Source organism: Lonchura striata, chromosome 12 (assembly GCF_046129695.1).
Source record: "Lonchura striata isolate bLonStr1 chromosome 12, bLonStr1.mat, whole genome shotgun sequence".
NCBI lineage: Eukaryota > Metazoa > Chordata > Aves > Passeriformes > Estrildidae > Lonchura > Lonchura striata.
The window spans coordinates 19,546,561-19,566,553 of NC_134614.1; the positions used below are offsets into that span (position 1 = coordinate 19,546,561).

Genomic DNA, 19,993 nt, shown 5'->3' on the forward strand with positions numbered 1-19,993 from the left:
AATTTACATTTTAAAAAGTCTGAACCCAAACTGCAGTAATTGCAATTTACTGAAACAGGTTTTTTCAACTAGGCCTGTTCCTTCCTTTAAATTCCCTCAGCTGATGAATAAGAATAGTTGAGATTTTGGGTTGCTGTCTAAATTTGAGATAACAGCATTTTTCCAATCGTGAATTCCTCAGCAGTTAGGAAACAATTCCTACGGTGCCATAACAGCCACAAAAACTCTATGACAAATTGTAGCAGGTATTCAGATGTCTGGAAGTTCTTGAGCATGGTCAGTGCACATGGTGATGATTAACTCCTCAAGTTCTCTTTGGTGGGCTGAGCATACCTGGGATCAGCATCAGACATTGTAGAGAGAATTATTTTGTGCAAGGCCACACCAGTTGCAATGACAGCGTGACATAACAAGCAAAGGTAGTGCCACCCAACTCATCTCATCATAGAGAAATATATAAGGAGAATATATACAAGGAGAAATGGGATTCAGTCCAAATGAAGGAAATCCTCACCAGCTGCTTCCTCCCAGAGCTGCCCCCGAGGTCCCAGTGAGTGAGCCCCAGGCACGATGGCTGGTGGCACATCTCTTCCCAGGGTCATTTCCTCCTCCTAGGGCTGTATTCATACAACTATCTGTACCAGAAAAATACCTAAATCACAACCAGACCTAGATAACAACCAGAGGTCCCAGTTTTATTCCTCTAGAAAGCAACCAATGGACACAGAACATCCATCTTTAAGATGCTCCTCCAATTCACACCACAACTCCTGAGGCCTCCAGGCTGATATACACCATGGGAAGAACATGCCTGACAGAAGGCAATTTCCCTCCCAAGGCTCACCCCTGTTCACAGCTCCTGTCTTTACCCTATTTGAATCCCCTCTGCACAAACAGCCCCGCTCTCACCAGTTCCTGCCCCCTGACACCGCATTCCTAAAGGCAGCACCCCACAAAAAGTTTGCTTCTCATTATATTTCTTGATCTTCACTGCTGCTGTCACCTCCTCCCCCCACACCATATGTTCCTCATCTCTTCCCTGCTGAGCACTCTCTGGTCTCTGAAATGTGACAGCTGAAGTGACCTCCCCTCCTGGTCCCCAGCTCTGTCTCAGCAGAAGTCAGGGACTGCAGTTGGCACACACTGCTCTCCTCTGGAGCACACCTGCAAACAAGGGTAAAAGCACGTCCTCATTCCACCCTTAATCAGCTCTCTCTCCTGATGCTGGGGGGTTTTTGGGACATAGAGGTCTTCTGTTATTTGGCCATAGAGTGTTTAAGCAGATTCTCTCACCTGGTTGAGGTCACTGGGTGCTTCACAACACAGAATCTGCCCCCCTATTACTACAGACTATCCATTTCTAAAGCCTTTTTGTCACATTTTTTTCTCACCAGTGCCACAGAAGAGCTTCTGCCATAGTGTGAACTCTCAAAGAGATTCTCAAGACACAAGGTCAGAATCTCACCCATATACAAACCAGTTACTCCTGTTCGTGCTTCAGCTCCACAGCCAGGACTAAAATAAAGCAAAGTCAAGTTCTCTAATCTTCCACAGTATAAAACACCCAGCAATCAGAGCTTATTAGCAGATAATGATTTACTTTCTACCCACCAGTTATTTGCAAAGATCATCCTCTCTCCCTGTCTGAAGTATCATCAGGGTTTCTCCAAAAGTCTACTCCATTTATCATTAGGGGGATTTACACTGTAAACAGGACAGCTGCATTACTAAGTCTAATTACCCTGAGAAGACAAAGCACCGTGTGCCTACACATCACCCTGGAATTAGAAGTCCAGGTAGAACAGGAGAGAGGCTTTTAATTAAACAAAGTCAGTTACCTCTCACAGAAAGCCTATGATTTAATTTAAGCACACATACAGGAAGAACACCAGGTCAAGCACCTTCCCCATCTTGTGAACCTGAAGCCCAGTGATTGCCACACACAACAATCATTTCTACCCACCTGGCTCACATTTCTCTTTAGGAGTATTTCATTCTCTTCTTGGCTTTCTTTCCTTTAATTAGGAGTAAGGAAAATGTTGTAGTGACTTCATAGCATGTCAGATTTAATCTGCGTAAGACCCCACCACATGTTGGGGGGATGTGTGGCAGGAGTTTTTAATAAAGGATTACAGAATGCACCTGCTGTGGCTGAAATATTGTGAGCTTTCCAAAGCTCTGGGAGGCCTGCATTAGTTCAGCTCTGACTTGAACATTTATTACTTATCAACCTTTGGCATTGGGATGGAGTTTGGAGCATGGTGATGATATCAGCTGATTTAAATTGCCAAAAAAGTGATCAAGTTGTTTGCACAAAACCAGAGAAGTGTTTGTCTTAATGGCTGCTGCAAAGATGGGTATGATTCCTCTGCCCCAGACAATATTGGTTTTTTTTGTTCCCAAATGTCATCAGATAATGACTTTTATGCCAACAAGTTAATTGCAAAAGCAAAGCAATGAAAATATATACTGAACCATAGTCATGTATTTTCTACATTTGCTTCTAATTTAATGTAATGAACAGAGAGTTTTTTGAAGGAAGATTGCAGATGCCATGGAAAATAAATGCTGTTTCTGAACAAAACCATCATGCAGCCAAATGAGCTGCCAACTCCCCTTTTCTTACACCTCTTGCACTGCTCATTTCTTCTGTTTTCCACAGGGTGTAGGACATGGGGTCAATCACTTTCTCCATATGAAGGAGTTCAGCCCAGATCTGCCCAGGACACACCTTTGGCCATTTGATGCAGGTTTGGGACAGACATCCTCACTCCAAGCAGCTGCAGCAGCTCCACCTGGCTCAGGCAGCTCCAGGATTACTGGGGCAGGCAGAGGCAGCCCCTGTACACTCCCCTGTGTGTTTGAGATGCCTCCTGCTCACACTTCCTTTCCATTTTCTGGTTTTGAGGTGATCTGAACTAAGAAAAGCTCAGCGTAGAGCAGTGCTGGCATGTGCAGCCGCACTGCCTGGTTCAGCAGCTCTGACACCCTGAGCAGAGCCAGGCAGCAGCAGTTACACAGATCACTTCACCAGGGCTGCCAAGGTGGACCAAGCTCTCTCAGAAACAGCCCCCTTTGGAGTTTTAGATGTCTCCTTTTGGATAAATCACTTGTCAGTTCATCGCTCACAGCTGCCAGCGTGCACCAGACTATTTACTGCATCCCAGCCCTGTGCTTCTAATGGCTCACAAAAGAAGTGAGAGACATCCTGAAAATACACGGAACACTGACAAGTGCTAATGGGGCTGCTCTCCTGCTTTAAAGCAATTCTATTAACACATTATGCTGCAACTGAGGGTAATTATTTCCAAGGGAAATGGCTCCATGACCCAGGATAGGCTCTCATAATGGCGATTAAACTCACATGTGACTAATACACATAAGACATTAACTGAAGTTTGAGGATTTATTAAGATTTGCAGAGACATCTCCAGGGCCATGGAAGACAGTCTGCTTGAGTTGCAGAAACCAAATATAAAGTAAGAAATGTTCTTATTGGCTTATAAAGCTGACTAAATTCATTTCAGATTTTTAGTAATACTTTTAATTATAAAGGAATACCTCTGCAAATCCAACATTTTATTTAGTAAACATGTGAAAATGAAAGGGTTTTCACTCATAATATATAATAAAATATTACATTTCACCTTCAGTTAACACTAACCTACAAGACTGAAGAAGATTCAAGAAGTATTTGGACAACACTCTCGGGCCCATGGTGTGATTTCTGGGGCTGTCCTGTACAGGGCTAGGAGTTGGACTTTGATGATCCTTGTGGGTCCTTCCAACTCAGGTTATTCTATGATTCTACCTCTAAATATTAAGACAATTTAGAAAAAATTAGAAATGGGTTAAAAAATAGTGTTTACATTCCACTGTTCCTCATCTAGCATTCTCTCCCTTCCTGCAACCTGATGGCAGCACAGCATTGTGCATTCAATCCCTCCCTGCCACACATATAAACAAAATACTGATAAATGGGATTCTCCTTGTTCCTTTGCAGCACCCAACTGGCTAAACCAGTGCTGGAGAGGGAGGAAAGCCAGCAACTGATTCCTCTGCCACTGGAAAATCTCCACTGTCTCCCTCATGACACTGGCTCTGTTACATGCCAGTCATGCTTTCATCCACCACCAATGCAAATCCAATCCCAGCAGGGCCAACAGTAAAAGTGACAATGCAACTTCTGCTGTGCCACGCATGCTGCAGCCTCCGAGTGGAGCAGCCTTGCCAGCAGCATGAAAGGAAACCTTTCCAGGAGGTTCCACAGTGGCTTGTTGTGAGCTACTGAGCTCCCTCCCAGACTGCTGAGAGGGTACCAGTGAGCCACCAGCCTCCCACACCTCTTGGGTGGCTCTGCTGTGTCAGGATGGCAGCTGGTTGCAGCTACAGAGCAGTTGGCAAACCTTTAGCCCTTTACAGGAAACCATTCTGCAGCACCTGTCTGCAAGAACCAAATGCTCTTATGGAGAGTTTCCCCGGCTGCACAATACTGTAAATGTTCCTGAAGAACAAATTGTGCTGTTTTGAAAGGATAAATGACTCTCATCTAATTCTGTCCATGCAGGAGGCTTTAATGACTATCTCTCCATTGCCTTTTGAATGTGTGTTTATGCACAGTTTGGATATAAGGAGTGGATGGAAGAGGAGAACAGAAATGAGGAAAATTTAGATCTACATCTCGGGCTGAATGAGCATAGCAGCAGCTTTTACCACGCAGCCAAATTTCCCACTGCCTGTAAAGCCTCACAGTAGCTGCACACAGTCAATATTTGATAGACAAGTTGGCAAAGCTCTTACATCTCACATTACCTGCTTGCTACACAGCAGACTGGCTTGTAGGCAGTTGGGCTGCAGGAATCCACACTAGGGAAACACCAGTCTGGCTTCTCCCTTGGACCTGTGCCCTGGGGACAGGATGGGAACAGCTCTTAGCTCTCACTGTCACAAGCATAGAGCAGAGAGGGACAGAATTGCTTTCCAACACTGATGGAAAACCTTTGGGCTCCATCACTCATGCAGGATTTCTATGGGTAAAGGTGCACACCAGGACATCCACTGCATTTACCAGCCTATCTGCATTTATTCAACCAGCTTGGCACTGCCTGTGTGTCACAGCCTGCAGCTGGGTCTCAAACACAGTCTCCATGGCAGGACTCTGGCCAGGAGCAGCACCAAATCCAGCATTCCTCTCAAGCTGGTGACACTCTCTCCCAGCCTCCTGCTTGGCCACTCCCTGAAATCAGCTGAGAGCTAAACCCCATAGGTGCAGAACAGGACATTTATGAGTTTGATAGATGAAAAAAAAAAAAAATTTAAAAAATTAAATTAGTGACTTCATCAGTCATCAAATATTGATTTGTCCTAGATCTGAGGATACAAGGAATCACACCCCAGAACATAACGTGCAGTGGGCAAAAACATTAAGAAAGGAAATAGATCATAATTCCACAGGCTATTTATTAATATATATATGAATAGCATATATATATATATATATACCTATCCAGCAGGTAAAACACAATTGGTAGGCTCAATAATGTCATTCATTCATTAAAAACACTTCTAGAATCTCCAAAGGAATCCTTGAATCGGGCCTCCCATAAGGAAAAAATAAATATTATTGGAGAATACAGAAAACATTCCTGCCTCTTTCATCTTGTCTGACAGAACATAATTCTGCACACCTATGGATCAGCAGATCAATGATCCAGGAACATAACTCTGTTGAAATATTCTTGATGTGGTGAGCATTAATGGCCCAGAATAGGCCTATAGGGTCTCACCCATCAGTGCACCTGCAGCAATTCAGAAAACTGTAACATCTCTGAAACTGCCATCAGCCCATTAAACCACTGATCTACAGAAGCACCTCTCTCTAAAGGAGGAGCAAAATCTGATTTGATTTGGCAGACTCAAATAGCCTCATCAGAACTATAAAGTAAAATATCTTCAAAGGTGCTTATGGGGGCTTTAGGTTCCCCATGGTTGAAAACCCCACACCTTTTGCATGCTGTGAACCCAATGGATAAACCAAGACTCCATTCATGAATTCATGTCAAAACAACACAGAAAAACCTCCCCTCATAGCCTAGCCAGCCTTCCCCATCCATCGGGGTCTTTCCCCAAAGAGAGGGCATCCAAAAGGGGCTGGATTTGTGCCATCACTCTTCAAGGGTACCAGGGGAAAAACAACACAACATTTAGAGCTATACCCAATCCATATTTTAAAGGTTTCTCTGCAAAAATGCTTACAGATATTTGGATAAAGCCTCTTTAAAATAGAAACTAAAATATTGATACATTAATCATAAATAAACATGTACCATAAATGCAGCTCTGTAAGAAGAATACTGAATTATAAACAGCTCAAAAAAATTCTTCTTTCATGAACTTCAACACTCCAGATCTGTTCGTTGCTAGGCTTAATTTTCATTCATGGGAAAAAAAAGGTTTTGTTGAAAGGATGCAAATATCCCTGTGCTTCATAAAAGAAAGTTCCTTTTTTGACATGATTACCCCTAATCTAATTAAAAACTGCGCTTGTCACATCTTGGAAAATTAACTGTCTTCACATAGGGCGAATGCTATCATTTCAAGAGGTCACAATAAATTACTTATAAACAAGAAAACAAAATTAATTCCTGATCTAAGCACCAAATTCTTTACAGACCTAATTAAAGAGCAAAACTCAGCATCCTGAAGTGACTGAACAGAAATCTGCAGAATAGAAATCTGTGTGTTTAAGGGAACAACTCAACACATTTGGGAAAGAGATGGAAAGCACCAAATGAATAATATAAAAGATGAGAGACAGGATTGTATGCAATTGCAATATGAATATCAATACACCCCAACACTAGAACAGTGAGTGCATCATTATTGTGGAAACTGGAGAATTGGCTTTGTTGTCATTCAATGCCAAAAATCACTGCTCAGTATCCTTTTCTCATGACACTGTTACAATTCATAAATTATTAACTGGAGTCTTTTGTAAAAAGTTCCTGTTTACAAGGTTACTCTGTAAGTTAAAATGTTTGTTTGCCCTCAGATCTCTACTGTAAAGCATCTGTGGGTAGATTTACATGATGAAGTTGATAGATTTGTATTTTGACAGTACATCTGTCATCCTCGCTTCCCGTGTCAAGAGGTCAGGTGTGCACTTGGAGTTATCAGGTGGCTCATTAGTGTCCTGTGGGATGTGCTACCTTGTCTGCTTTGCTTTAAGTGACAAAAAAAAACGTTTTTCTAGCCCTTGCTGCAGGAATTCACAACCCATCTGCAATTGTTTGTGTTTTCCTGCTGTCAGATTGGACTCTTAGCACATGAACAGAATGTCTCTGGACACAAAACCATGCGGGGGCAAAGCCCAATCCTTTCACACACACCCTGATCCATCAGAGGGTGTGAGCACCCCCATGGCCTCTTCTTTACAAGGCCTGGAATACATGCTTAGAACTCAGCACAGCCACATCACATCTTGCACCATCCCTGGGTAAAAAATGCACATTAACCAGAGGCAAGAAGCTCTGAGCTCGCTGCTAACCATGGGCAGGCACTTGTGCTCCCTGCAGGGGCAGAGCCTAATCCTCAGGCTGTGCAAGCCATGGGCTACTGCAGGATGAAGCAGCTTTCCCATGACTTTCCAAAGGCCCTGTAAAAGTTGTTGAAAGCAGCAGTACATTCCTCTGCTCTTCCTGCAATATTCCTCCCGGATTTGCTAATGCCTCCTGCTGACTTGCAGGCACATCTTCAAAAGGCAGATAGAGAACATCATTGTGCATTCATCTGGGCCCGTGTGAACTCATCAGCTCCAGGAGTTCCACAGGAATCCTAGTGACAGCAGAGTTTAGTCCTGTGAATAGCAGGGCTGTTTTACAAAGCACCGATTTTATTTTGTTGGGAGTTAGAGTAATGCATTTTACATTGATTTTACCACTGTAGTAGATTACTTTGTGAGCTACTTAATTTAAAAGGTAAGCAAACAGCTGACAATTTTGCTTGCAAATCACTTGTTCTAGTGAATTTTAAGCGATGGGAATATTTATCGAAAAATGTGGTAAAGAAAAAAAATCATCATGATTCTGCAAACTTGAAAATCACCCAGCGCACAACGAACTTGGGTGGATCTGCATAGTACTGTACAGCAGATAAATAGATTCTGTACCTAATTTTGTGTTGCCTTTTAGGCTGTTTTTCCACTGCTGTAATGTTCATCTCCTTCTCACAGTGGCTCATGGATGGCCTCGTAGATGTTCCTTTAAGTTGCATGAAAATTATTTTGCAATTTATTGTGGCTGTCTAAGGTCTCAGCCATATGAAGGCCACAGGTTAACAGTCCTCAAAATGTCTTGAATAATGTTTTGTATCCATAACATGAAGTGTCTTGAGGTAAAGTTATTTACCCATGTCACACTGCCACTCTTCTGGCTGACTGAGAGCATTTGTGGTATTGGATGAGCCTTTGCCCCTCATAAATTTCTTTTCATGTCTGAGCCAACCATTCCCTCTACTCAGAAGACCCAGTAAGAAGTTTCCTGACTGGAAGGCATTTCTGAGAAAAACCTCTCAGGTGATTCAAAGTTTTTTTTAAAAAATGGAAAAAAAATACATCCACCCACAACCTTGAACTGCAAAGAGCACAAATCAGGATTCAACAGCCAAGAGTCACAAATGGGAGCTCCAAACCTTCACCCAGAGAGAACACTAAAGAGCAGAAGGGATGCTGAATTATTACAATTTATACAAATTTGTGTAAATTCCTGTACCAACCCATGCAACCCCATGGCAGCATGGATTGTGATCAAGGGAAGCACAGCTCCAGTGAGCAAACACAACGTTTGTGCTCCTATTTCTCTGCTGGAGGACTTCAGTGCATCAACACCAATCATGTAAGTGGGGTCAGTTTTGCAAAATTTCATTCACAAAGACGTGAATATTTTGGGGTATTTTAACACCCCAAAATTAAGAAGTTACTGCTAGTGCTGGATTATCCAGTGTCCCTAAATAACCCCATGAGGCAGATGCAATGCAGGTTATGGCTGAGACAGACAAGTGAGAGAGTTAAGAGGGCTTTAAAGGCTGCAACCTTCACAGCAGCTTGAGGTACCTCCCTTTATAACCACAAGGAAATAGGGTACCTGCATTTCAGCTAAAGCCCAGTGTCCTGGTAAGATCACTGCTTGACCACTCTGACCATACCTTCCAAAATAGAAAACTTCCATTGGCTAGAAGAGATTTATAAATCTCTGAGTTTCAGTCCTAGAAAAGGGTACAAAGACTGAAGGTGCAAACATTATGTTCTCTGTTATGGAATGGGACAGGAGAGTGAAAACAGAGCTGATTTTCCACTTAAATCTCCCTCATGTCTTTTACACCTTTTACAAGTCATTACAGTTCAAAGGACCAGAAATATATATACATTTCCAAGACCCATCTTGGGCTGGAAAAATTCAACAGTGCCTTTTCACAGGCTTGAGCCTTCCCATTCAGAGCAGCCTATAATGATTTTTCTGGCAACATTTCACTGACTGTCATTTTGCATAAATGATTGTAATAACAATATGCTACCAATAAAATGTGCCACCAAAACTGCTCTTCTTTTGAGTGCATGTGATTTCTCTGTATTAATGGGAATGTCACACTCACACACACAGAGCAGGGCAGAATGGCCCCTGAAGTGTTTTTACTCAATTTCTCCTGGTGGGTGACTTTGTCCTCATAACCATAATAAAGCAATGGTACTTTATAAAATGCAAAAGGTCTCCTGAAGGTTGACACATGCTGTTATTCTAACCCCCATTTGTGAAATTTCATCCAAATTAGAAAAATCTGGTAACTGAGACATATTCACACAGCAGAATTCTAGATTCTAAAATACAAGCTGTTAACTCTGCCTGGGCACTTTTTTGTTTGTTTTTCTTAAGTAACTTTAGCAGCAAAAGACATAAAGGCAAATTATTTAGAAATATGCTGCTTATTCATCAAGGCAAAGTCATGATTTGGGGAAAAACACCAAGTTTTTTTCATTGTTTAGTTAATCCTATTCTTGAAAATGAGATTCTAGTTTCTCAAATAAGCTCTAAAGTAACTGAAGTGAAAAACAGTACATACTTCATATTTTCAGGTGTAGGATTCTCATTTCTAGACAGCGAGAATCCCTGCAGCCTTAACCACCCTCCTGAACATAACCAATATATTCCAAATTCCAAGGTGAGCACATCCATTCTGAGTTTGTCCAGAATCATTACCCCAGTGCACTGCTGAGAGACACCGTGCTGCAAAAAGCAGTTCTTTAAATGGCATTACTGCAGGTTAGAGGTACTAATTTATCCCAAATATTTGTTACAGGATCGTCTCTATCTTGATAGCTATAGAAGCACTATTGTTATGACAGAAGTCTTAACTGTTCTCTTACCTCAGGGTCTTTTCAGTCTGCAAGCAAACAGTAAGTCTTCAAAGCCATTTTCTATTGTTGTAGGTTTGTTATAAGCTAACCCTTGAGAAAATTTACAGCAAGTGTAAAAAATTCATCCACTCTCTTTAGATCCAGATTTGAACAAAAATCCTTGAAGATAAGACTTAGAGGTAAATGGAAAATGGAAAAAATCTATCATAAATTTAACGGAGTTGTAGGATGCAAGAGAAACCTTGAAGGGGGTTATATTATGATAATTTAATTTCTAGATAAAAAAAGCCATATATCTAGTTTAATCAATATATTCAAGCATTTATTTTGATACCATAGATATTTCCTTATCTAGCTGGACAAGACAAGGATGGTGGTAAGGAATGGCTGAGGAGTGAACAGTGGCTATTCCTGCTCCTAGTGAGACAGGATGGAGCTCCTCACCAGTCAGTCCTGGCAGTGTTCAACACTCCCAAAAACCAGCAAAGGCAGATGCTAAATAGAGCACGTAATTCTGGCAATCTGTGTTCAAAAATATTCACCAAATCTGCAAGGGGGGCTACAAAGACAGGCAGAGGGGAGAAAAGGGGACATGGCCAAGCCACAGTTTTATTCCTACTCAAATGTCACCTGGATGAAAGGAAAAGCATCGGGGTCATCCTGATGAGGGACAAAAAGAACACAGGTAAGAAATAAGAGATAGGTTTATGAATCAGTTCAGCTTGGATATTAATATATCATCAGAGAAGTGAGTGTCTGCAATCATCTCTGTTTGAAAATTTATGAAAAGACACTTCTACTTTTAGAGCAGGAGGATGATTCTCTGAACCAGGACAGGAGAGTCCCTGTCCAAACACAACCCTGGGTGTGATGACCCACAGGATTTAGCCTCCAGAGGCTCAACAGGGGCTGCAAAGAGATGGTGAGGATTGCTGCTTACAAAATCTGCTCTTCTAGACTCAATAGTTAAACACAAACTGTTCCAGAGAGAACACACCAAGGATCTGAGGTACAGATCTCTTCCACTGACAGAGCAGCTGGCACAGACTTGAATTCTGCTGTCCCTCAGCAGAAGGGCAGAGCTGGTGTCAGATGCCAGACAACAGCATTGGAAGCAGCAGCAATGCTCCAAAAAGAGGCAGGCACACATCACAGCATCTGAGCAACGAGTCAGAAAAGGCTGTAAATCAACCCAAGAGCCTCTGGAACAAAGCTTCCTTAGGAATATAAAATCTCTGTCATGGCCTGGGCTTCTAGGAAGGCAAGTCATTCATTTGGGCCATATTCCATCATCCCATGCTACCAAATTTACATTATAGCTTATCCCCTTCCTCAGTGACAGCAAAAGAACCTTCCAGGGGGTTATTTCAGGGCATGTGACATCCTGCACCCCTTTGGGGTAGGACTGAATTAGTGAAGTTCTGGTTTTGTTCTCAATTCCACCACAAATCCAATGTATGAACACTGGAAAGTAACTTAGGTTTTTTTTTGTATTTAGCTTCAAAAATAGAAAACTTTTCTTTAAAACTCTTTTTTTCCCACCTAGAACATCTCAGCAATGGTTTTAACTAAGCGTCACCATAGAACACTTAACAAAATAGATAAATAAATTCCAGTTATGGGTCAACACTGTATAAATAGCAAATAAAAAGGATTTTCCCTGATGACGCCATGAATATATATGCAGAAAAACAATAGAAATAGTAAAGGTAATTTTGAAATTTAATCAGAAAATCAAAACAATGGAAAAATATTGGGAATGTAGAGCTCATTAGGGCAAGCAGAGTCTATTAACTGTTCAGCTGTCCAAGCACAGAGCAGAAAATCTCGTTTGCTTATCACTGAGTACAATGACCACTATGATCCCAGCTGTAATCACATACAAAATTGAGAGTGACCTAAACCAAGGAAATCAAAACCAAAAAACACAAGGTCAGATATTTCCACCCCTGACTCTGGTGGAATTAACTGGCTGAATGCTCCCACTCACTCCAGCAAATCAGAAGTTAATAATAATGACCCTGAACAGCTTCCCACTGCTCATGGGATCTTTCCCATACACTAGAGACCTTATGCACAATGACTTACAATAGTACTAGACAGCTTTTTTTTTTTTCCACCTTTCAGTCTATATAAAAATTGGATGTGCATTATTACTCCAATATTTACAGAAAGCATAAGAATGACTTTTGTCTCTGGGTCAGCAGGAGTTCAACTGCACCACTGCACTTCAGCCTGCTGCAATGTCAGGGGGAACAGACTGGCTACAGCTTCACCTCTACCCTTTATTCTATTTATGAAGACTGATGACAAAAAATTCTAACAGGCAAATAAGAAAAAGAGCATGAATGCATCTACAATAATAGGGAACAATTATGTGTCTCAAAATGTAACTACTTGGAAATTCAGTCTGTCAAGGAACTGGACATTTAATTATTATAATCATTCTAAACAAGAACTAATTGAAACTGAAAATTCACTTTTATCTAGAATTTTGCTTATGAATTTTAAGTCTGTTACCTATTAGGATATAACCAAAGCAATGAAAATCTAAACAAATTACTCCCCTTCCAGTAAGCCTTCCTTATGCAGTACAAGCCTGCTCTCCTTTTTCTGAGGCATCTCAATGAATATTTCTAGCTAATGGCTAAATTCTTTTCCATATCTAGATTCAAAGAGGCAAGGAATATGTATACTTTGCTATTCCCCTAGAGAATGGATTTATTTTAGGACAAGAAAAACTATGCCTGCTTTCAAATTTTATCTCTTCCTCATGCTTTCCTGCCATCACTTATGAATGTAAAGGTTAAACTACCTAGAAATATCTAAGGAAATAAATCCAATTGCACAGCTACAACCAAAGTTTGCCCTACAATAATTGCTACTAATTCTATAAAAGTTCCATCTTTTCACCTTCATACCACCTTGATAGGTACTAAATTACAGTTGAAAATACACTAAGACATAATTTACTAACACGATCCCATCAGTTCATTTGGATCAGCTTTGTATTTTTATGTTGTACTGTATGCAAGAAACACCTCAGACAAATCCTTAGAATCATATAGGTTGAAAAGACCTTAGAGATCATCTGTACCAGTTCTAATGTCAGCATTTTCTTTCTATGATCCCCTAAGTTACATTCATGACCTAAACTCATTTAAAACAATTTTACATATCTTTGTGTCATTAGGAAAGTCTTATCCTTGGTGCACCACAAGAAGCTCAGGTGTGTTCTTCCACAAGACAGGTCTCAGATCCTCGGGAATCCAAGGTGCATTTCAGGTAGAACCAAATCTCCTTGTGTTTTCTTGTGAAATTACAATGTACCACTGAGCAGCAAAATCCAGGCTGAGGAACTGCAGCCACAGCTGAAAGGAGAAGTGCTGTCCTTTTTCCCAACTCCTTTGCAAGTTCAAAGGATGAAGTCAATAATAGCATGACAAAAATGGGTCTCTGTGTAACAGCCAAGGAACAGTCCCACGTGCCATAGTTCTGGGAGTGACCCTCAGGTTCAGCCTTTGCTACCGTGTTACCTATAAAAGAAGAGGAAAGAGTTACTAATATAGAATTGACCAAGAAAAGGATGATATCAGGTGCATTGTTACTGCAAAAGAACTGTGTACACAAATAGACAATGAATAAACTTGCCCTAGCCACACCTTTAAACCACACAGAGAGGCAGAATCTCTATAGAAATATTAATTACATATTATTTGATAGCATGGGGTGGGATTTGCAGACAAAGAAATGGCAGTTCACCATTAAATTTGCCTCCAACATCTCCTGGCCATCTCCTCTTTTACTTTGCTTCATGCCATTCCCAACACCGATGCCTCCAGCACAAGTGTAGGATTTACATCCCAAAGGACCATTCATGTAAACTGCTGCCCATTCCCAGGGGTCCATCCTGTGGGAGGGAATCAGGGACCAGGCAGCACATGGGGGAATAAATTGTCCTTGCAGCAGAAATCCCCCCCAGCCAGCAGAACTCCCCCAGGACCCTGGAGGGGCTGCAGGGATGTGTTCAAGCCTTGATGCACACCCAGGGCACAAACCCAGCAGCTCTGGCTGCACAGTGAGAAGGGTCCTGCTGGATTTCCTGTCCTGGAAATGGATGAGAACAGGCAGCTGGAAGGAGGAAAGCTTTGTCAGCTCTGCTCTGCAGTGTCTACATGTGTCACAAAACTAAACAGACACTCAGCACAGAGAAGTTTTTATTTCCTTCCCTGAGGGAACTGATGGAAGATGCAAATTCCTCAGCTTTGCACATTTTAACTGTCCCACTCAGACACTAACTATTCATCTAAACACTGAGTAGTGTCAGCAGTCTCCTCTGCTTCAAATATTTTAGTTACACTATTTTTTCTTATTTTCATGGAATGAAAAGATAGAGGACTTAAAGTTGATTAAATAACATTTCCTCCTTCAGTGTATAATTAACCTGTGGAAGCCACTGTCCCACATAGCACTGATCCCAGGGTCTTAAAAAGCTTTAAAAATTGATTACAAATTTAAATTGTAATGAGATCACCTTTGGTGCATAACACAGAAAAAAAATGAGTATGGAATGGATCTCAACCATTGTGTTTTAGACATAAGGCAACTATTAAATTGGAAAAAATTCATGGATGAATACACTTCTGTAATTGTTCCCAAGGGTTTTGCTGTGATTTGAGCTTCCCATTGCTGAGGCTCACAGGTGGCTGAACAGCCTGGGCTATGGGTCTGACAGTTCAAATAGTCCTCTTTTTGTAAAATTTTAATAACATACCTAAGAAATATTTTTTTTATTGATCTAAGACAATTCTTTGGTTCATTTTCAAAATAAAAATGTATGTTATGCCATACTTCCCTTTTCCCTGTGATGAAGGAACTTGCCTTTCCATTCTAGTTTCCTTACAGCTGTCCAGAGAAAGGAAGAGGCAGCTGCATGAATGAGGATCTGACAATTCAGACATCAGTGCCAACATAAAAGTCTTTGTTCTGCCCCCCACCCCTTGAGCGGTGCCAAAGGCATCAAGGATAATTAACCCTCACTCAAAGGATAATTAACCTGATTCACTCTTCTCCAATGAGGTCCTTTTGGTATAGACTGTCATCTCTCTTCTGGTTTGGCCAGAGATGAAGTTGCCTTGTACAATATCTAGAGCCCCTGATCACCAGTCTCACCCTTCAGTGTGATGCTACAATGCCACTCCTTATCTACAAATGAGTAGTTAAAAATCAGCTCTGGGAAGAAACTGAAAGGCTGAGGGTAATCTTTATCTTGCAATAACTGAGTGCCAGTTATCCACATTGATTCCAGAGTTTGCAGGCCAAATTCCAGGTGTAGTGTCCACCACAGGAGATCAGCAGGACCCAGGCATGCTACAGACTACATCATTGGCACTTGATAAATATCATTGGCTATACAATCATAGAAAGGTTTGGGTTGAAAAGGTTCTTTAAGGTCTTCTACTTCCAGCCCCTCTGCCATGAGCAGGGATGCCACTTCCTCTGTGCCACTGTGCAATGTCTATAGATCAGCAGTACCACACCACAGCTGCCCAAAACATCCAATTTCCTCTCATCCATCCAGAAATTAGTGCAGTTTTCACTCCTCAGAGCAGCCTTCACTAAACAACATTTGGTGACAGTATTGCTTATTAACTCAGACTGTAACCTAATGAACAACATTCTTTCCCAGCTAGAAGAGGCTGTAAAGGGAAAAGCTGAGCATATGTCTCTCCTTGCCACTGCCTGCTAAAGACTCCTGGTTTATGATGTATTTAGACAGGCAGTTTGCTGTGACTTGTTGAACTTCAATGCACTGAACCCTTTTTAAATTGCCAAGCAGACAGAGGACACAATATTTTCTCTCCATTAATTAAGAAATAAGATGACATAGCAAAAGTTTGGTTTGAAAAAAAAAATCAGTCCAGCTACAGGGTGGTCTGTAATTAGAAATATTCTGAACCAGCCTAATTTCCAGTGGTGCTCAGTGTGGCACAGTGTCATCACTGCAGGTTCCCAACAACTCCCAAGCCAGACTGGTACTTTCAAAAGGTAAAAGTTTATGTGACAGTGGTAAAGATGTTGGACCCCTGTACTCAGTCTGCAAATTGAAGAATTGGTTCTGGAACATAATTATCCCTGAGCACAATGAAACAGTTTCTTTGGTTCACTACAGACAGAATCAGGACCATTTTCAGTTTGACTGCAGGAGTGAAGGGGCAGTTCTGACCTAATATTTCCTATCTGAAAGCAACGAATTAATCACAGCTTTCCAAAACCTTGAGAAGGCCAAGACTGGTGTTCACATCCCCCAGACACAATGCAATAAGAGCAATCAGCAGACTGGCACCTTTAAATATGATGATCTCTGTACTTGCCTTTGTGGTTTTGACTTTATTTCCACTGCTGCAAGACCAACCTGAATAGTCTGGTAGTACTTTACAGTCCTCTCCATCCAAACAGGGGTTCATGTGACACCACCACTTCTGCAGGACAATGGAAGCTAGAAAAAAAGAAGCAGGAAAGAGAAACAGTATATTTTTTTATCACCCTTGTGGTTTTTTTTGCAGGGAGATTTTCTATGCCATGTTCAATTAGTTGATTCCAAAAGGTAAAATCAACAATTACTGGTTTAACAGTGAATTACATGGAGTGTGTTTGAGATAAAAAAGTGACTAAACACTTCACCAGCCCTCAGAAGGGTAAATGCCATATCCAAATGGTAAAGAGGCAAGTACCAGCAGAGACTGACTCCAACATTTGAACTGACCTCTGGAAGTGCCTTTCCATCTCCACTGACTACAAAAATTACTTCTCTCCTTCATTTGCATGTTTGTCAAATACCTGCTGAAAGGGGGAATGAAGCTTTGGCTTCTTGTTTAATCCACAGATGCATATGGGAGACTGGACAGAGAAATGCCAGTTTCTTCCTTCACTGGGTGAAAAAATAGAATTGCACAGAGATGTAAACCCAAGAGGTGTGTCAGCAAATACTGCAGGTAAGAATGGAAACCTCTGGCAAGCACTAGAATATTGACTAAAATCCACTTGCAGTCACACTGCCTCTTTTGCAGTATGTTTTGGAAGGCTACAGTTGTACGCCTTAACTGGGCAAATGCATTAACTTTCTACCCTTAAGCCAGTTTCTATTAAGATCATGCCTATTATTTTTAGAAATGTAGTCATGACTTTATAAACCTGCTGTTAACAACAGCACAAACACCTGCATGCATTTCTCAGTTTTGCATTGTTCATGGCACTCATCAAAACCCAGAAAATTATTACGAAATATATCAGTACACAATCCTACATAATCTATATTGGATTTCAAAATAAAATAAGGCTTAAGATGTTGATTCAGCTAGTCTGCATTATACTGCTATGTGCACAAACTATTGAATCACATCCCTTAAAAGATAAGACATTCAGAAGAGATGAACAAAAATAATGGAGTCTACTTCTTGTAAAGCACTTTTTTTCTTTTTAATTTCAAGACATATTTGTTCTTCTGCAACCTTTAAATTGGGGTGTCAAGCAGGCAAGCTGACATCAGGATATTGCTGAAAGGTTCATTCAATTACATTTTTACTGAAAAATGTTACGAAAAAAATACACTTCTGGAACACTGCTTTGGCTTTTATAAACTAATCTTTCAGTCTTACAACATTGCAAAATAAATGCATGAACTTCCACCAGTCATCTGGGTCTTGCATTGATACTGACTGGATGTGGGCATCAGATGGTGGACAAAAAATGGGTGAAACCTGACTGTGCTTCCTGGGAGGTGAGAGATCATTTCTGATAAGGCCAGAAAAGGTGGAGTGAAAATCACCCAGAGAAGATGGCAGCAGCCAACAGAGCCTGGGGCACAGAGAAAAACACAAAACAAGGGAGTGTGGGATGGATGGAGGCACCATGATCCTTCCTGGAGGAGTGGGAATGAGGACTGGCAAGCCACAGGTCTGCTGGGGCAAACAGGGCAGGGTGATTTGAGGTAAAAAAACCAGATACCAATCACAGCAGTGATCAACAGCAGAAAGAATTGCTGTCCCAGTCACCACTACTGGATAAGGTCTGTAATTCAATGAAAAAAAAAAACAGCTACAAGCCAATTGCTTTATAAAATATACAATTTAAAATTTTTTTTTTCTTATGTTTTGGGTGTATCCTTCTCTTTAAACCCAGGGCAAAATATAGGCAAATTAAACAAGCCTGTATTCAGGACAAAGGTGCTGGGAAAAGACCCTAAATATCTGTATCACTCTGTAGCATGCAAATTGAAGACTCAAGCAGTTTCTTGCTTTCACAGTGTAGGAGTCTACTGAAGGGTATGTACAGAGTGGGAGAAAACACATCAAATCCTGAGGCTGAGGAGAGAGTTTCAGCTTCTGTGCTGCAGCAACTCACTGTAGTCCCAGATGCTTGCAAAAATAAGTAAAGCCTGCTAAAGCATTACCCTAAGGAGTGAGGGGGAATCAAAAGCTTCCACTTGAAAAGTCAAAATCTTACATTCATAATATTTTGCTGCACTTAATTGCAACTACACTTGAATACAAAAAAGCTGTTAAATTCCTTCAGCAACTGTTGGCTGAATCAAATTTCTGCAGTGTTTATATATTTCTGCCATAGAATGACAGTGTCACCTTTGCAGTCTTTATGTGAGTTTAAAATAAGGCCTGTCTTCTATTATCTGTTATATGTAAAATATTTCTGTTATTTGATGTGTCACCTAAAAATGCAGAAGACACTTCTGACTTCTGACACTTTTTCCCTAAGAAAATGCACTGTTAAACATTACTGTATTACTCAATTACAAAGCATAAAAAAAGTAGGCATCTAAATTTCTTTCTAAATCTACTTTTTTAAAATATCTGTTTTGACAGCTTCATAATAGGTTTTTAAAAAATCAAAAAACAGATTCACACGTATTTAGAGTTTTACATCTGACACTAAATATTTCTGAATATTAGATTAAAATTAGACTTTGAAGCTTTTTGTTTTATGTTTAAGTGAACCAGTTGCAATTTCATTTGCAAAAGAATAAAAACAGGATCTTGCTTATGAATTAATGAAATGAGGGATTTTGTTAACTTTAAGATTAAGAAAAAGTCTGTATTTGAGTAGATTTACTAGCTTAACAAGAGCATCAATGTTTACAAAAAATAGGCACATTAAATGGTGAAATATTGATCTAGAGAAAAGCTCTCCATGTCAGGTGTCCCAGCACCACCTGCATGCCCAGTCTTAGGGCTGCATTTATTATCCAGTGAATTTTTAGCCAAGCTACTAAGTCTTAAGACATCTGGAAGAGTTAATATCATAAGCTCAAATTTTTTGGCTCATGCTTCTTTCAAACTAGCTTCAATTCTTGTGTGGAAAAAATTAAGAAGTTTTATTGGCACAGGCATGAAATGGACCAGTACATATATTAAGAGGATTAATTACACCAAGATTTATGCACAGGCTCATTATCATCAACTCGCAGAGATGTTTCCGAAATTAACAAAAAGGATGGATTACGCTTTTTGAGGCAGTGGGAAGTCAGACATCAAGGAGACTAAACTAAACCTTTCAAACAGTGCTAAGGAG

General features: G+C 40.7%; 1 protein-coding gene across 1 annotated transcript in view; it reads right to left on the reverse strand.

Annotated features, from left to right (window-relative positions):
• Positions 1-11,063: 11,063 nt before the first annotated feature.
• The window catches only part of TAFA4 (TAFA chemokine like family member 4), a 71,158-nt gene continuing 62,228 nt past the window's right edge, over positions 11,064-19,993 (reverse strand). The window contains exons 5-7 of the mRNA XM_077786028.1: positions 16,779-16,907; positions 14,519-14,539; positions 11,064-11,119 (exon numbers count right to left, since the gene is read on the reverse strand). Of these exons, the coding sequence (XP_077642154.1) occupies positions 11,064-11,119; positions 14,519-14,539; positions 16,779-16,907 (206 nt within the window). The remainder of the gene's footprint in view (positions 11,120-14,518; positions 14,540-16,778; positions 16,908-19,993) is intronic.